The sequence below is a fragment of the Schistocerca nitens genome, chromosome 7 (assembly GCF_023898315.1).
Source record: "Schistocerca nitens isolate TAMUIC-IGC-003100 chromosome 7, iqSchNite1.1, whole genome shotgun sequence".
Taxonomy (NCBI): domain Eukaryota; kingdom Metazoa; phylum Arthropoda; class Insecta; order Orthoptera; family Acrididae; genus Schistocerca; species Schistocerca nitens.
In genome coordinates, this window is record NC_064620.1 from 263,581,669 (window position 1) to 263,598,601 (window position 16,933).

The 16,933-nt window shown below is 43.4% G+C and overlaps 1 protein-coding gene across 1 annotated transcript in view; it reads right to left on the reverse strand.

Moving 5' to 3' along the window:
* Nucleotides 1–379, reverse strand: part of LOC126195097 (acylcarnitine hydrolase-like) — a 49,758-nt gene extending 49,379 nt beyond the window's left edge. The window contains exon 1 of the mRNA XM_049933562.1: nucleotides 288–379. Within this exon, the coding sequence (XP_049789519.1) occupies nucleotides 288–344 (57 nt within the window). The 5' untranslated portion in view covers nucleotides 345–379. The remainder of the gene's footprint in view (nucleotides 1–287) is intronic.
* Between the last annotated feature and the right edge of the window lie 16,554 nt (nucleotides 380–16,933).

The following is a 16,933-nucleotide window of genomic DNA, read 5'->3' on the forward strand; positions in this document are numbered from 1 at the left end:
ACATGAAAACTTGTAACTCTCTGAAATGTCGTAAGAAAGATGAATACTGAAATGGTCAGGAATGACGAAATCTGAAGTGAAAATGCCTTGGGACGTATGGGTAATAGATGTTTCACAAGCGAATCCGACAAGTTAAAGAAAATTCGGGTCAATCTTAAGCGTGTAATTTATTACAGTGAGTGTAGATAATGCGTTGAACTTGACAGGAATAAGAAAACAAGATTGTATTAAACGAAACAAAGAACTATGTACCCTTTGCTGGACAACGCCGCAAGGTCTGTACTCACCGTGTAGCCAGCCAGGGCGACGACTATCAGAAATACTGAGGAAACAAGTGACGTCATATCTGTGCCGTGACGAGAACAGAAGATGGCCCGTGACTGCTGTACCAAATAGCGCTGTTATCTTTATATAGCAATATGTGGTGACGCGTATCAGCTCTCGAGTCGATACACTGATTGAGAGAAAGATAAATTTAAGTTAAGAGAACTACTCTAGAGTTTATCAGTAAGAAGTGCTCATCTTTTATCTCTACAGATAGTTCTCGTTTTTCCCAGCGTTTACTTTCCCCTGACCCACTGCACTCGAGATAGAATGGAAACTTCGTTCTCGTAAGCTAAGGACAAAAAAAAAAAAGAAAAAATGCTCTTCATGAAGGAATTATCCTAATGGGACGGAAATCGGTGATGTACATGTAAATGTACAGAAATATTTGATGATTTATTCAAGAGAAAGAGCTTCACAAACTGAGAAAGTCACTAATCCGTTGGTGCATCTCTGGTGCATATGCAACCAGCTATTCGGTTTGGCATAGTGGGATGTCCGTCTAAGGGATATCGTGCCGAGCATTGTTCGACTGTGGCCTTAGGTCGTCAAAATCCCGAGCTGGTTGAAGGTCCCTACCCTTAATCCTCCAAAATTCTCACTTGAGGACAAATCAGGCGACCTTGGTGGCGAAGGTATGGTTTAGCAAACACTAAGACATGCAGTAGAAACTCATTCCGTGTGCGGCCGGACATTGTCTTGCTGCATGAAGAGCAACAAGACAGGTCATAGAATTTCGTTGACGTACCGCTGTGCTGTAAAGGTGTCACGGATGACAACCAAAGGTGTTCTGCTATGAAAAAAAAATGTCGTCCCAGACCATCACTCCCAGTTGTCAGGCCATATGACGTCATCAGACACATCTTCATCGGTCATCGGGACTCTGTTCTACTCGGGGTTCGTCAATGAAGAAAATAATAATCCGGTCTGCGAGATTCCAGACCAAAGACCGCTGGTCATCGAGGATCAGTCCGAACCGGGACTCATCACTGAAGACAGTTATACTCCAGCCAATGAATGTCCCGGTCAAAGATATGTCTCCTCACTGTCGCCTGTCATACAACTGGATAGTCAGGAGTGGTGGTCTGAGCTGTCACTTGTTTTCATAACGAGACCTCTCTGAACAAATTTCCTTTACTTCACGTCTATGGTCACAAACTTTTTGTCATCAAACTACCAGTTTCGGTCATTAATGACCACCTTCAGATCTGTTTTATAAAAACGGCTGCCAGGTTCGAATATACTGGAGCCATAGTGGCAGTATATTAGGACATGTTTCTGTAAAACAGATCTGAAGATGGTCATCATAGGCCGAAACCGATAGTTTGACGACAAAACATTTGTGAAGTAAAGGAAATTTATTCTATATTCGGGTCACTGTTCAATTCACGACCATGTCGCAGCTTGTGAGGACTTTGGTCGGCATGCGCAGCATCATTATGCACTGCGGAACGTCAACGATTTGTCTCGTTTTGTTACCCTCCATGGCGAGCCATCCTGAGCCGGCCACACATGGCGAGAGTTTCTTCTTCTTGTCTTTGTTCTTGCCAAACCCTACCTTGGATAAGTTCGCCTGACCTCCCCAATTGAAAAAATTTGGAACATTACCGGCAGGGTCCTCCAACTGCCACGGGTTTTTGTATTTAACGTTCCAGTTGCACAGAATTTGGTGCGAAATCCCTCAAGAGGATGTTTAGCAACTTCATCAATTAATGCGTAGCCGAATAACTGCTTTCACAGGGGCCAGAGGTGTATTAAAGCTATGCTGACTTCCTCAATTTGTGGAGCTTTTTCTCTTGAATCAATCATCCATTTTTTTCTTTTGAAATTGTAATAATTTTTTCTTCTATGCATTTACACCGCATCTACCGACTTCCGTCCCATTGTGGTGCAGCTTTTTTTTTCCTAGAATGCCTTTACGATACCCCAAAACCGTATAAAGAACAAAAAACAGATGCTAGCAACGCAGTGTCCAATGACTGTAATTTAGATTATGTGTAGATTTCAAGCGTCATTATTCAGCAGTTCTTCAGAACAAGCGCTTTTTCCTGCACTAAAGTGTCATCCAACAGTTCAAACGCTTTCTTTTGATGTAAAGTATGAACGACTGATATGCATTTAGCATTTCTTATCCATATGAACCCAATTTTTATTCACGTCAGCCTGTCTGAAAACCCTGATAACGTATTTTCCATAGAACAGACATTATGCGTAAAAAATTATATCTGGTGAATGCATAACATTCTATTTTGTTTCACAGTAAGCTATTAGTAGCCTGCCGGGAATGTTAGAGGCTACAGAATGAAAGCGTAACGTAGTAGCTAGCATTTGAGTTGATCATTAATACCAAGCTACAGTACAGCCAATTAGGAAGTGAGTGATGGTCAGAAAATAATAACGATGTTCATTCTTTTCGCACGGAATCTTTTGAAATAGGATACAGTTTTATTGAAGAACACTAAGTTTTCATTGCTAAGGAACGAAATAATAGATAGATGTGAGACGTCATGATTGATAAGGTTGTCATATCAAAATACGTTTTTATTTTATTTTATGGTGACGACCAGGGAATAAAAGAAAGCAGAGGATATACGATGCATAGTTTAACTCCAGGAAATTTGACGACACCAGAGAAGCAATTGTGCAGCTACATAAAGCAATACAGAGAAGAGTGATAGGAACTAAGTAGAATATTTACATAATATTTCTAGATGCATAAAGCGCTTTACACAAGGTCAACTGATTTTAGTAACCTTCATATTCAAATGGATAAATTGCCCCAAGCACTATGGGACTTAACATCTGAGGTCATCAGTCCCGTAGACTTAGAACTACTCAAACTTAACTAACCTAAGGAGATCACACACGTCCATGCCCGAGGCAGGATTCGAACCTGTGACCGTAGCAGCAGCACGGTTCCGGACTGAAACGCCTAGAACCGCTCGGCCGCAGCTGCCGGCTAGTAACCTTCAGATGAATGTTATGAAGCGGAGAAATAAACGAGAAATTTACAGAGTTATGAAATTTATGAGTGAAATATAACATTGCTAACAATGTTACAAGACAAGTACAAAACTGACTGCGACAAATCTGTTTACAATTCAAGTCGAAAGACAGTGAAAGTAAGGTTTCAAGTCGTACAAAAGTACTTTATGAGCAATATTGCACACAACTAAAACGATTTCTACGAAAATATAATTGTTGCAATTGTTGTTTGGAAGTTTGTCTAAATTTCAAAATTTTCGTCTAGTCGATACGTGAAGAAAATCAAGTAATCATGATACATCGTTCTATGTTGCATGAAGCTTAACATTTTTAAATTAAATTATCCTGATGAATGTATGGCACTGGTAACTGGCAGATAATAGCTGCTCGCTTATTAACCAGAACGGCTATGTTTCTTGTCACATTCACAGTGGGTACCTATTCTACGCGGAATGCGACATTCAGTTCAGGTGTCTCTGAGTAGATTGCATATGCGGCGTTGTTTCTGTTGTGTTATATATGGTAACGTGGTCAGAGTGAACTCGGCGCCAGCAGATGTTCTGGAACTCTGCCAGAAGAAAAAGTGACGTTACTAGGCTCAATGACCACTTAGTACGAGGCTTATTCGGAAAGTAAGGTGTGATCGGCCGTAAAATGGAAACCACTATGAAAATCAGAAATGTTTTATTTGCAATAGTTAGCTACACCTGCCAGCTACCTCTCTACATAGTCGCCCCCCCCCCTCCCCCGATTTAGACATTTGTCGTAGCATTGTACCAACTTTCCAATACCCTCGTCATGGAAGCAAGCCGCCTGTGCTTCCTGCCAAATTTCTGCGCTGGTCTAAAACTCGTTTTCCGTGCCAGAACATTGTCTTCATAGCTAGCAGTTCATGTGAGCAGAGATGAAACACAGGAAGAATCAATTACGGGTTCTATTGTGGGTGATCAAACACTTCCCATAGAAAACGCTGCAGGAGCATCTTCACTGCCCCTTCAGAGTGCGGCCGAGAATTTTCATGCAGAAGGAAACGCATGACAGTTATGTTATGAAGGATGCATGACATCAGGCGAAATTTCTCACCAGGCCCTCATACTTGGCGGGATATGCTAGTGTTCTAAGCATCTTTACGTGCTCACTGTGCGCTGAGAACTGAAAAGATCGACGTGAAGCGATCGACGGGCATATTGAAGTCACTGCCCACCACATCTGTGCAAAACTTCGTCGGATTTTCACTGTGGTTTCAATTTCGCATCCCATCGGAGCTTACTTTCCGAATTGCCCATATATAAGCGAATCACTAGCATTAATGAAACATAAAGACTCTCTGTAAGAGTCTGCGAACGAGTTGGAAACAACGTGAGAACATTAACTCGTACTTGCACTTTCGACAGTGATACAGTTAATTTGGCACTGATTCAGTGCAGCCGGCCGGTGTGGCCGAGCGGTTCTAGGCGCTACAGTCTGGAACAGCGCGACCACTACGGTCGCAGGTTCGAATCCTGCCTCGGGCATGGATGTGTGTGTTGTCCTTAGGTTAGTTAGGTTTAAGTAGTTCTAATGTCTATGGGACAGACGACCTCAGAAGTTAAGTCCCATAGTGCTCAGAGCCATTTGAACCATTTTGATTCAGTGCATTATTGGGTGATTCGTCGATTGGCGGCGGCATAGTTGTACTGCAAATGTCGAGCTAAATCTGCACACATAGCAACAAATACACGTTCGTATACAGGAGGTTTTCAAATACTTTACCTAAATTAGAAGCAGGCACATTCTCGTTCCCATTCTCCACCACGGTTCTAACCGGTGTACCATCTCAAACTCTACAGTTAATTTTCCCCGTCTCAAAAATTCCTCGCAAGTTGTGTGTCACGCTAGTGTCGCGACAAGTGGACGGAACGGTTCACGAAATGTAGTAGTGGAGTTTAGCATAAAAGCATGAAGGCTTGTAGGACATTTAACATTGTTGTTTGGAATACTTGTGCATAGTGTATATGCAATAGTATCAGATGCAGTATACTCATAAATTCAGTCAGATGGTATCGCGCTTGATGTCAGTAGTACAGTATATAACAGAAGATCAACAATTCAGTTGGTAGCGGGTAGATCTCAGTATAAAGACAGTCCCTTCTGTGTGGTGTTAATGTTTTAATATTTGCCTTTACTGCAAACAGGCAACAGACGCAATTAGTGGTAGTGATTATTGTGTACACAAACCACAATTGTGACACGGCCACGTGGAAAACAGTTACCGTGTGATGAAAAAGCAAAAGTCGGTGAGTAGGTGAGTACAAGGAAATGGGACTGTCTAATCGTTAAATCGCCAAGAAGTTGAAAAGTCCAAGTGCAGTGATTGATAATTTCGTCACACTGGAAGCACAATATTGACATAACTGAAAGAATTGACGTCGTAGAAAATTATTTGAGGCATCGAAACGGTTTCTTTTGCACAGAGTGAAGGACACAAACTGTTATTCTTCTCAACTTAATGCTTATTTGCAGTTGTCAGTAATTGCTAGACGTATGCGACGATTTTTTTTTTTCAAATGACAGGCATCTCCCTTTCCTGAAACTACTGCAGAAACTTTCTCTAACGCCCAAACATAAAGAGGTCAGATTGGAGTGTACTGGAAAACATATGTCATGGACTTCAGACTGGGAAAAATGTGATTATCTGTGATTGGAAGAAGTTTAATTTAGATTCTCAGGATGGATTTCATTATGATAGCTATGATCTGAGAACAGAGCAGCAGGTAAGAATGAGCAGAAATTTTGGTGGCGGATGTCTTATGATTTGGGCAGTCTTTTGCAGTAAAGATGAATCACGCTTTGCTTGGGTGAACACTAGAATGAACAGAGTTGCTAGAGACAGAATGAATTAGAATGTATGAGTACTTAAGCCGCGAAAGTCTAATGTTTCAACAAGATAATGCATCGGTACATGTTTTGGCTACAACAAAGAAGTGGTTTGAAGATAACGCTAGGTTTCTCACCCTGGCCTGCTCGTAGTGCGGAATTGAACTGTGTGGGAAACCTTTGAGGAATACTTGCAAGGCGTGTTTATCGTAATCGAAGGCAATTTGAGTCCGAATGTGAGCTGAAATAGAAATAGAAGTGTGGACAATTTCACTGCAAGAATTACAGACGGTAACAATACTAATGCCGAAGAGAATTTTTGGGGTAATGAGGAAGTACGGAGGTTGGACAAAGAGCTAACATCGCAATAACACAAAAGGAAAGTGAATGCCTTTGTACCAGTTTCCATTTAGGAAATGCAAACGCCTTATTCTGTTACTCGTGTTATGAAAGGAACTACGTGATTCCGTCATGATTTTTTTATGTCTTTCATAATGAAGTCGATACAAGAATGTTTCAGACATGGTATATTACTTTCATAGCAACCCTACTTTTATACTTTTTTCCACGAGTGTAAATACGGGCATCACCGCGGCCGAGCTGGGAACAGACGTAGACGGCGACGGGGAGTCATCCACTGGAACAGGCACTATCTCTTGGAAGCAAGCGCTGTGCCCGTGGGTGGTGCCTGCATCGTGTCGTGGACACTGAGCACAGTTTTGCGGAGGGCTGCAGCACTGGTCGAGGCTGGCTGTGCTTGAAGGTGTACGAAGGGAAGGAGTCAGTTCCTGGAGTGACTCGGAAGGAGTCAGTTCCCGGACTGAATCGGAAAGGGTCAGTTCGTGGAATGACACGGAAGAAGACAGTTCTGGATGGAGCCAAGTCCAAGTGTCTCGACGAACTGGAATGTGTGCGGAATGGTGCTGATTGTCAGTGCAGGGGGGGCTCTCACCTGGTGGAGTGTGAGATCTTATGGGACTTAACTGCTAAGGTCATCAGTCCCTAAGCTTACACACTACTTAACCTAAATTATCCTAAGGACAAACACACACGCCCATTCCCGAGGGGGGACTCGAACCTCCGCCGGGATCAGCCGCACAATCCATGGCTGCAGCGCCTTAGACCGCTCGGCTAATCCGCGCGGCGGTGGAGTGGTGGCTGTCTTTTCCAGACGGCGGAACAGATGAAGGAACGGCCTCAGCAGATAACGAGGAAAAAATTGGAGTACTTTTACTGCTAATGGTGGCGTCCTGGTGGCCTTGTGCTCGAGGCAGTGCACACCGTTACGCGGTCAAGATCCTGACTGGCTACCGACTAAAATCCGGTGGAGATGACACTGATGGCGACTACAGCGTAACAGAGAGCATTGATTCCTCACAGACGGCTTTTATGCCAGCAGCATCCAGTGGACTCATCTAACTTTGAAATGTGTGTACTGAGCGCTGTGACGTGAAGGCTCTCGAAACATACTTCTACTGACTGTTGAAATACGTTGTATAGTTATTCTTGGCATATTGTATCACATTAAACAAAAAAAAACTATACAGATGCCAGTAGGTCCCTTCATTGTCAAAAGCAATTAGGTTTCATACTCTATCTACCACATTAAATTTCTCTTTAACGATATACCCGGGTTCGATTCCCGGCGGGGTCAGGGATTTTCTCTGCCTCGTGATGGCTGGGTTTGTGTGCTGTCCTTAGGTTAGTTAGGTTTAAGTAGTTCTAAGTTCTAGGGGACTTATGACCACAGCAGTTGAGTCCCATAGTGCTCAGAGCCATTTGAACCATTTTTTTTAACGATATACATGGGAATGTTCCGGCGTATCGACAAGCGCCGGAACGAAGACGAAGAACGTAAGACCAGAGAAGACGGTGAGACGACGTCAGCCAATAGCCCTCTGAAAAGGACAGCACCACGACAAGAGCTCCCTCTAACCGAAGAGAATATAAGCTCCGCTCCTGCTAGCCTCACAGGGACAGTATTCGGACAGTATTAGCACATTCCTAGGAGAGCACTACAATAGCAGTGACGTGTGATCCACACCAATTGCTTACATGGGCCTTGTATACAGCAAAGGACTTTGTTTGCATGTCGCCCATCGCTTGCGACACCGCTGTAAACTCAAAGTTAAGCACTGCCAAATTCTTATTTGTAATAACAAGTATTAATGTTATGTGCTTGAATTGTTGTATAGTATTCCGAGAACGCAGCATCCTTTAAGCACACTATGAGCGTCGAGTGGGCAGGACCGCACAATGAATGTGGGGTAAGGTGGTCAGGGAGGGTAAAGAGGGGGTAAAGTGGCCATTGCACTGAACAGCGCTGCTGGCTGCCGAGAAGCAGTGAAACCATTTCCGAACCACACCGTTATTGTTTTTATTGAGTTTGGCAGAGGAAGCTAGTCCCGTTGCTTTTTGTAAGGTACTTTTCTAGTTTTCAGTCGTATGATGAAATGTAGGTCAGTTCTACTGTTGTTGTTAAGTCACTTAAACCTAGAATAATACTTTTTTTTGCTATACCGGTGGTTAAACAACATATTTTGACTTACGAATATAGTTCCTTGTTGCTTCTATCGGTTGGAGATTTTCATCTGTGAACCACTAATGCTGACATGGCGTCTCGTAGGGGAACGTGGTCTCATTACTCTTCAGGAAAAGTAGCCATGGCGGCCACTGTTGGCCACTGTTCCTGACAGTTCATTTTTAAACCGTTTTTCGCAGTAGATACTTGTACATACTATACATAGTACTACAGATTGACATCTAAATCCTTTTACATACAAAGGTAACAACTGTTATTCTATACCTTTGTGACGATTTTGAATTAATTGATCAATTTTATTTAAAAAATCTGTGTTCTGTTATATTTGGCCTCATACTAGAATCCGCTTGAAAACAGTCTGCTGCTGCTGCTGCTCGGTATTCTTTCACATGCTAGGGCATGAAGTTGTCTAGAAAATATATCCAGAAATCAGAGCAAAAAAGTGAGATCCTGTTGCAATGTCAAATGCTGATGAGGTGCTGAAGAATGATGAGGTGTCCTCTTCTACAGCAGCAAAATAATTTCATGTTCCACGTGGTACGCTGATAAGAAGAATTTAAAGAGGAATTAGAGATGCAGTAGGCGGTAAAATGATAATGCGAAACTTATGCTATATGTTCAATACATAAAAAAATAAGGAACCCTTTTTTTTACGGAGAAGCGATTTTATGGATTTACAGTGAATCATCTACGGAGAATTGGCAGAATGGAACAAAACAGGACTGATGACCCTAGCAGTTAAGTTCCATAAGAGTTCACATTTCATTTGAAGAAAACAGCGCATTGTTTTAAGAAACAGTCGGAGGTGGCAGGCAAAACACGACCATTATATTAATTTCAGGAAGCTTAGCTCAACAGCCAGAGAGCAAGCTTTCAAATAGGCCAAAATACCCAGATTTCTTCATACTCTTCCAGCACCGCAAGAAAAAAAATTATTCTTCTCATCATATTCGTAATGTGTGTGAAACTACTGACAATTCATTACAATATCAGCAAAGTGTTTTTGCGCTTAAGCGAAGGCGCCAAGCTGGTGGCGTTGCTTCAGCCCAGACGGTTACGGTCCATTTTTGGAGTACGTATGTCCGCACTGCTCGGACGGGTAAGCCGAGCGGCTAAAACCGATACCGATATTTTAGTTCGCAATAACCGGTATTTTTCGATACTTGTTTGGTCTCAGTTTTAACAAGTGTTATTAATTTTTTACTAATAAGCGAGTAAAGAAGCGAAATATCAATTAGCCATAACAGTAGCGCAAAAATTTTCGTTTTTCCCTAACCAATTTTAAGGAAAGAGTAATTTTTATTCGTAATATCTGCATTGGTTTGAAATATTGATTTATTGAAGAAAATGGAGAAAACGATCAGTGCTATTTTAATAACAATGCCGACAGAAATGATCATCAAACACTTGGCATAAGAACTGGTACACCACTGCTGAGACAGTAATGTCACATATGATATGTGTCGTGGCTTAAGGTGCGAGTGTACGAGCAGTGTGCAAGACGTGCCCCAACTAGGTCTATGTGGTACTTTCCTACCGTCGCCACCGGACATACATTGTATTGCAGAATGGCACCAACCTTAGTCTGAAAATATTTTTACGACGTGACGTAGCAGTGAAGTACAGCGCTCTGTTTGCTTTAGAATATTAAAAATTTGTCGTGTCATTTCCATCAAATAAGAAAATAGAAACGCTATTATGGTAACACCTATAAATTAATAACTTAAATTCATTCGTAGTATATAATAGAAAGCAACTCTTTGCTGGCTTACGTCTGTATAATAAGTCTTTATCTTCTTGTAGCCCTTGAAAACGGACAAGTTAACAGGAAACACAGCGTTACAATGTAATGAACACCCCTAACTGCATACAGGCGTTGATATAAGTCAACGGGGAGAGTTGAAAATGTGTGCCCCAACCGGGACTCGAGCCCAGGAATTCCTGCTTACACGGCAGACGCCCTATCCATCTGAGTCACCGAGGACACAGAGGATAGTGCGGCTGCAGGGACTTATCTCTGGCACGCCTCCCGTGAGACCCACATTCGCAACTTACTGTCCCGCACTATAATCATAGTGCCCCTGCCCATCATACTCATTACTCGCGGCTTTACTGCCGACTCCCGTAAGAGTTCGGGCGCTGTTTGTGCATCCGACAGAAGAAGATGGTCAAATGGCCGGTGAGCCGTATAGTGGTATCTCTTCTTTCGGACATGTCCGAAAGAACAGATACCATCTTCATACATAAAAACGGAGTTCTTCCATATCATTTTACACCCTATACCACTGACTTTTCGTAACGCCGAAATAGTGGTATCGTCGATTACATGACTTTTGAGAAGGGTTTGAAACAATTAGAGTCAGTAGGAGAATACTGATCATGTTGTGTAGTATTCAGTCACTCATCACTTTTCGAGAAAAGCAGCGGATGGTGACCGGACATTGTTTTCTTATATATGCCTGAATAATATTTTGATTCTGGGCAGCATGAAACTAAAAGAAACAAAATGTTTCATTTTTCAATCGATTTCTAACAAGAATGGAAATAAAAAAAAGAAAATCAGTTATTTCAGGATTTCCTTTGAGCATATTTTAAGAGTCAAGTTAGACTGGCTTGTAAAAAGAAACGATACAACTGACAACCAGTTGTTTCGGCGATAGCCACGTTCCCTACACATTGACCACTTGCCCCGTTAAGTTGGGAAAAGTGGTCTCTATGTAAGGCGTTAGAAAATGTATATAGGTCCTTTTCATTATATATATTTTCACTTGTCGATATTCAGTGTAATATCTTATAATATGTAGATCTAAACTAAGGAAACGGGAAGCTTCCATCAATAATCGTGTTTGGGTGAAAATTCAATTTCCTTTAGAGTGATCACTTTACCGCACCTTCGCCTCCCCTTGAAGCCAGTGGTGTTGGAGTAGTTTCGAAAACTTGGTTAAAATGGATCCAATCACATCTGAGGTCATCAGTCCCCTAGACTTTCGAACCTGCGACTGTAGCAGCAGCGCGGTTCCGCACTGAAGGGCCTAGAACAGCAGCAGGCTTTCAAAAACTCTAGAATATATATATGCTGAGTCATCAAAAGTATCCGGACACCTAGCTGAAAATGACTTACAAGCTTGTGGCGCCCTCCATCGGTATTGCTGGAATTCAGTATGGTGTTAGCCCACCCTTAGCCTTCATGACGGTTTCCACTCTCGCAGGCATACGTTCAATCAGATGCTGGAAGGTTACTCGGGGAATCTGTCTACGTTGACTTATTTGTAAGGTTGCTCTCTAGCCATCGAGCTAAGCTTCTTGAAATCAATATTAGGGCCGAGTTTCGCCTGCCATCTCCTACTGTTTGTTAAAACAATGCCCTGTTCCCTTCCATTCTGTCAGTTCTCCGTAGATCATTCACTGTAAATACATAAAATCGCTTCTCTGTTTCAAAAAGGGTTTCTTTTTTTTCTGTATTGAAGATACTGTATAAGCTTCGCATTATCTTTTTACCGCCTACTGCATCTCTAATTCCTCTTAGTATTCTTCTTATCGGCGTACCACGTGGAACATGAAATTATTTTGCTCCTGCAGAAGAAGGCATCTCATCATTCTTCACGGAGTGCTGCACTGAGGAGAGGTATCGATGTAGGGCACGAAGTCGGCGTTCCAAAACATCCTAAAGGTATTCATTAGGATTCAACTCAGGATGTCCATTACAGGGGTGTTACTGTAATGTAACCACTACGCCACAGGCCGTGCATTATGAACAGGTGCTCGATCGTGATGAAAGATGAAATCGCCATCCCCGAATAGCTCTGCAACAGTGGAAAGCAAGAAACACCAATGTAGGCTTGTGCTGTGACAGTGCCACGCAAAACAACAAGGGGTGCAAGCCCCTCTATGAAAAGCACGACCACACCATAAGACCACCGCCTCCGCATTTAGCCGGCCGAAGTGGCCGTGCGGTTAAAGGCGCTGCAGCCTGGAACCGCAAGACCGCTACGGTCGCAGGTTCGAATCCTGCCTCGGGCATGGATGTTTGTGATGTCCTTAGGTTAGTTAGGTTTAAGTAGTTCTAAGTTCTAGGGGACTAATGACCTCAGCAGTTGAGTCCCATAGTGCTCAGAGCCATTTGAACCAACCTCCGCATTTTGCTGTTGGCACTACATACGACTGGTTTTGGAATTAAATGGTAACGTATTCAGGTAATTCCCAAGTTTTCATAAGAGCACTCTCACCATGGGAATGCTAAATGTTGCGTATGACAGCTGTTGTGGGGTTGTTGCATTGAGAACAGAGTTATCAGCGGGGCAATGGATCACGATAACTTCTTGTGATAATCATCGTGGTTTCCCGACGAATCATCTTTACCACGGTAAGTTATCGTATATCATGATTACAGCAAGATAACACAGACACTCAGTCAAAGATTGTCCAATGAATAGCACTTGTATGAAGCGTGTGACTGTGGTATCACTTGATAAGTGCTGCTAATTTTATGATGTTACTTGATTAAAGAACGCTACATTTACGCTCTTCCTTTTCACCTGGCATACAACTATATCTCATTCCGCCCTAAATTTATCGCTTTATTTTAGGGATAAAATATGGTTCGTTGCATCCACATTTTTTCACGACTTTCGTTCTTTAGTAACAAGCGTAAAGCTAAACAGTGTAAGGTGCTGTGACTTTTACTTACTCAGTGAGAGACAAATTTGCATTTCATAGGCTGTGTTTTTACTGAAATTTTTGGCGTGAACTGTACGCAGCACCAGATGGCAGTTAAGTTGACAGTAAGTTGAGAAGTATTTATTTAGCGTATGGCGCCACACACATGGTTTACACTTATTACATTGTGAAATTATATCATAAAATACACTATAAAATACATAAGTGAAGCATACATATTCAGATAAAATATAATACATAAACACAATAAAAAGTAACATCACAGCAGATATTTTGCGTTACACAAGTCTTTAAATTCTGACCTCCAAATTGGCGATCCATTCGAGGCAGGGCGGTGTGGCGTTGAAGAAGTCAGCCCGACTACCCTGGTAGGCTCTTAATTCACAGGTGATTAGGTGCCCCACAGTCACAGCTAGAGCTGGGAAGCTCTCCCCACTTGTGTAGATTGTGTGCACATAGTCCATGTCCTGTTCGGATTCTGTTTAGGCTTTTCCATAGCTGTCGTGAAAGTTCAAAGCCCTTAGGTTTCTCTGATGGACAGATAAGTTCACGGTTGTCAGGGAAGGCACTATCACTCCAGCTCTCGTGCCATTTAGTATCCATCCTGAAGTTGGCAGCTGACAGTTGATGAGCCAGTCTTAAAGGGGGATTTCTGGAGCGGAGTCGTGTTCTTTCCAAACTTGGGACATCTTCATGGATACGAAGTAGGGGTTATTAATTATTTTTGTGTATTCCTTCATCAGAGCTTCCTGTCTTCGCAGGGAGGGTGAAGCTATAAGACAAAGTGATGGAATCCAATATAATAGGGTAGTCCTTAGGCATCCAGTTACGGTTCTCATAGGAGCGTTGAGCTGCGTGTCTACCTTGTTTACATGCTTGCTGGTTAACCACGCTGGTGCACAGTGCTCGGCTGCAGAGTACATTAAGGCGAGTACAGAGGTTCGTAGTGTGTCTGCTGCTGCTCCCCAGTTAGTGCTGCAGAGCCTCTGAATGAGGCTGTTCCGTGAGCCTATTTTACTGGATACATTTTCCATGTGTCTTTTGAAGGATAATGTCCTATCTAGAGTGACCCCCAGGTACTTTGGATATGGCTGATATCACAGTTGACTGTTATTCATATGAACCTTCAACTCATATCGCGCCATTCTGTTGTTCAAATGAAAATAGCTGACTTCAGTCTTGGTGGGATTTGGTATTAGCCTCCATTTGGTGAAATACTCATCCATTTTGTATAGGTCAGTTGTGAGGATGTTTTCAGTGTCTTCAAACTGCTTGCTTTGGATAGCTAGAGCCATATAATCAGCATAGCTGAACTTCCTTGAGATGGTTTCAGGCAGGTCAGAGAAGTGTTTCTTGGTTATGCAAAGCCCATACTCTTGAAGTATGCGTTTATCGAGGTCACAACCGAGAAATGTTGACTCCTATCTACTGCAGTCTGCAGATCGAATCCCTCGTTTATTTTCCCTCTGATCGGCGGGTGGCGCTCTTGCGCCACGTCTTCTGTTTGGAAATCTTTGTGAGGCGGGCGAGTGTAGAACGTGCAGTCACTGGGGACGAGGAGGGGCTGGAAGTCGGCAGGGGGAAACGTGTGTTGTGACTCGCCGGTGGTCGATGTCTTGCATGAGGCAACCGTTACAACGAAAAAGAGCTTCATTTTGATTAGCTGATTCCGGCGAACTAGCATTAGCGGGCTCTGTTGTTACTGCCCTGCCTTGTATGATTTTTCCCAGAGTTGTGAATTTGTGCTTTCCGGGAAGTTTGGTTCCACCGTTAGTGTGATGTGTATCGCTCATAGAAACTGTTTGAGCCCGCCTAACTCGGTGTTCGCTGAGCGCCCTGTGTTGCTTTCCTGAAAAGTAACTTAGTTGTGATCCTCGCGTCTGGCGATTGGGGTGACAGTTTTTTGCGGTTTGATTTTAAGACACCTCCGGTAGCGGAGTTATGGCCTCCCTTAATAGTGTTTCCCTTGCCGTGTGATGCGTAACATTATTATAGTCACCATCTGTACTAGCAGTGGGAACGTAACAGCGGTCACAGATGCTGTTATGAACATTTGTAATTAATATGCTCTTTAATTATGTTTTAGAGTCTGATCTGGGCAGATCTGTTAAAGTGCGCGTCATTTACGACGGCGGCCGAGTTTAGGTTCGTTCTGCGCATCTGACGTCACAAAACACAGTCAGCCAATGAACAGAGAACGACGTTGCCAGTGCTTGACTGCAGTGCAGAACACGGACGAGTGTCTTCAGTTTTAGAAACATTCAGTCATAAATAAAGTAACTGAACAAAAGCAATGTCTTGATAGCAGAATTTCTTTAATAGAAAGTTTGTAAAAAGCATTCTTTATACCAACTGCTTCATATTCCATTAATTAATTAAACCAAACAAGCAATAAGCTTCATAATTCAGGCGACAGCAAGGAAAGGTGTTTGTATCATTCTCTCTAACCGCTTTTTCGCAATAAAGAACAGCCATTATTGTTTATTTCCTATTGTACATCGACGAAACATGAGTAATTCATAGTCATACCAACAGTGTTTATCGGTATTTTGCGTCATATTTTAAAATCCTCCAAGAAGGCTGTTGGATGACGAGCTGCATTAGCCTAATGGTTCAGTCTGCCTTCGGCAGGGCAACAGAGCGGACGCGTACGTGTTGACTTCGTGCGGCGCGCGAGCTCGCCTTGTTTACTTTCTGACGGCCGTTGCTTAAGTGCCGGCTTACCTTGTACGATCCATGGCGAACCGTTACCGTAAATCAACACTCCGATTTACTTTCTGCAAAGATTATGCCCGACCCAAAGCACTCGATGTGGAGCGTTTTCTGCGAGAGGAAGTGAAGATCCCGGCGACCGATATTATCGGCATACATTTGTCCATCGTGAGCAGCACGGTCTATGTGAAAATCATTAACGACGCGGCGTGCGAACGCATACTACGTGAGACCAAACAGGGGCTCCGCTTCTGTCACGCTGATGGCAATGTGGGGGAGGTAACCGTCGACCACGCAGGCTTAGGTATGCGAACGATACGCATTTTCGAACTGCCATTCGAACTTCCTGCTGAGGAAGTCGTCGCGGCACTACGCCCATACGGCACAGTCCATGGCCACACTGCGGAGAAGTGGACACAGTTTCGGACGTATCCTGTCCTAAACGGGGTCCGACAGGTCACCATAGATCTCCGAAGCCACGTCCCGTCCTATTTACAGATTGGCGGATGCCGTGCAATAATTATATACGACGGCCAGCCTCGGACCTGTTCCGGGTGCGGTAAAGAAGGCCACCTTAGATCCGAATGCCTACAACGGCGTATTACGCAACTTCCAGCTGCCGAAGAACCACCCACGTCGCAACCTACGGTGCTACCGGTGACCTATGCCGCTGCTCTAGCTTCTCCTACCGCTTTGCAACGTCGCCCGGTCACCACAAACGACGCCACCAACGAGCCCGACCCGTCACCGACGGAGAGCGCCTAGGACGACCCGCCGCCTCGGCCGGCCATCGACGCCGCTCCGAAGATGCCGGCGCAACCAGACGCTGACCCTGGC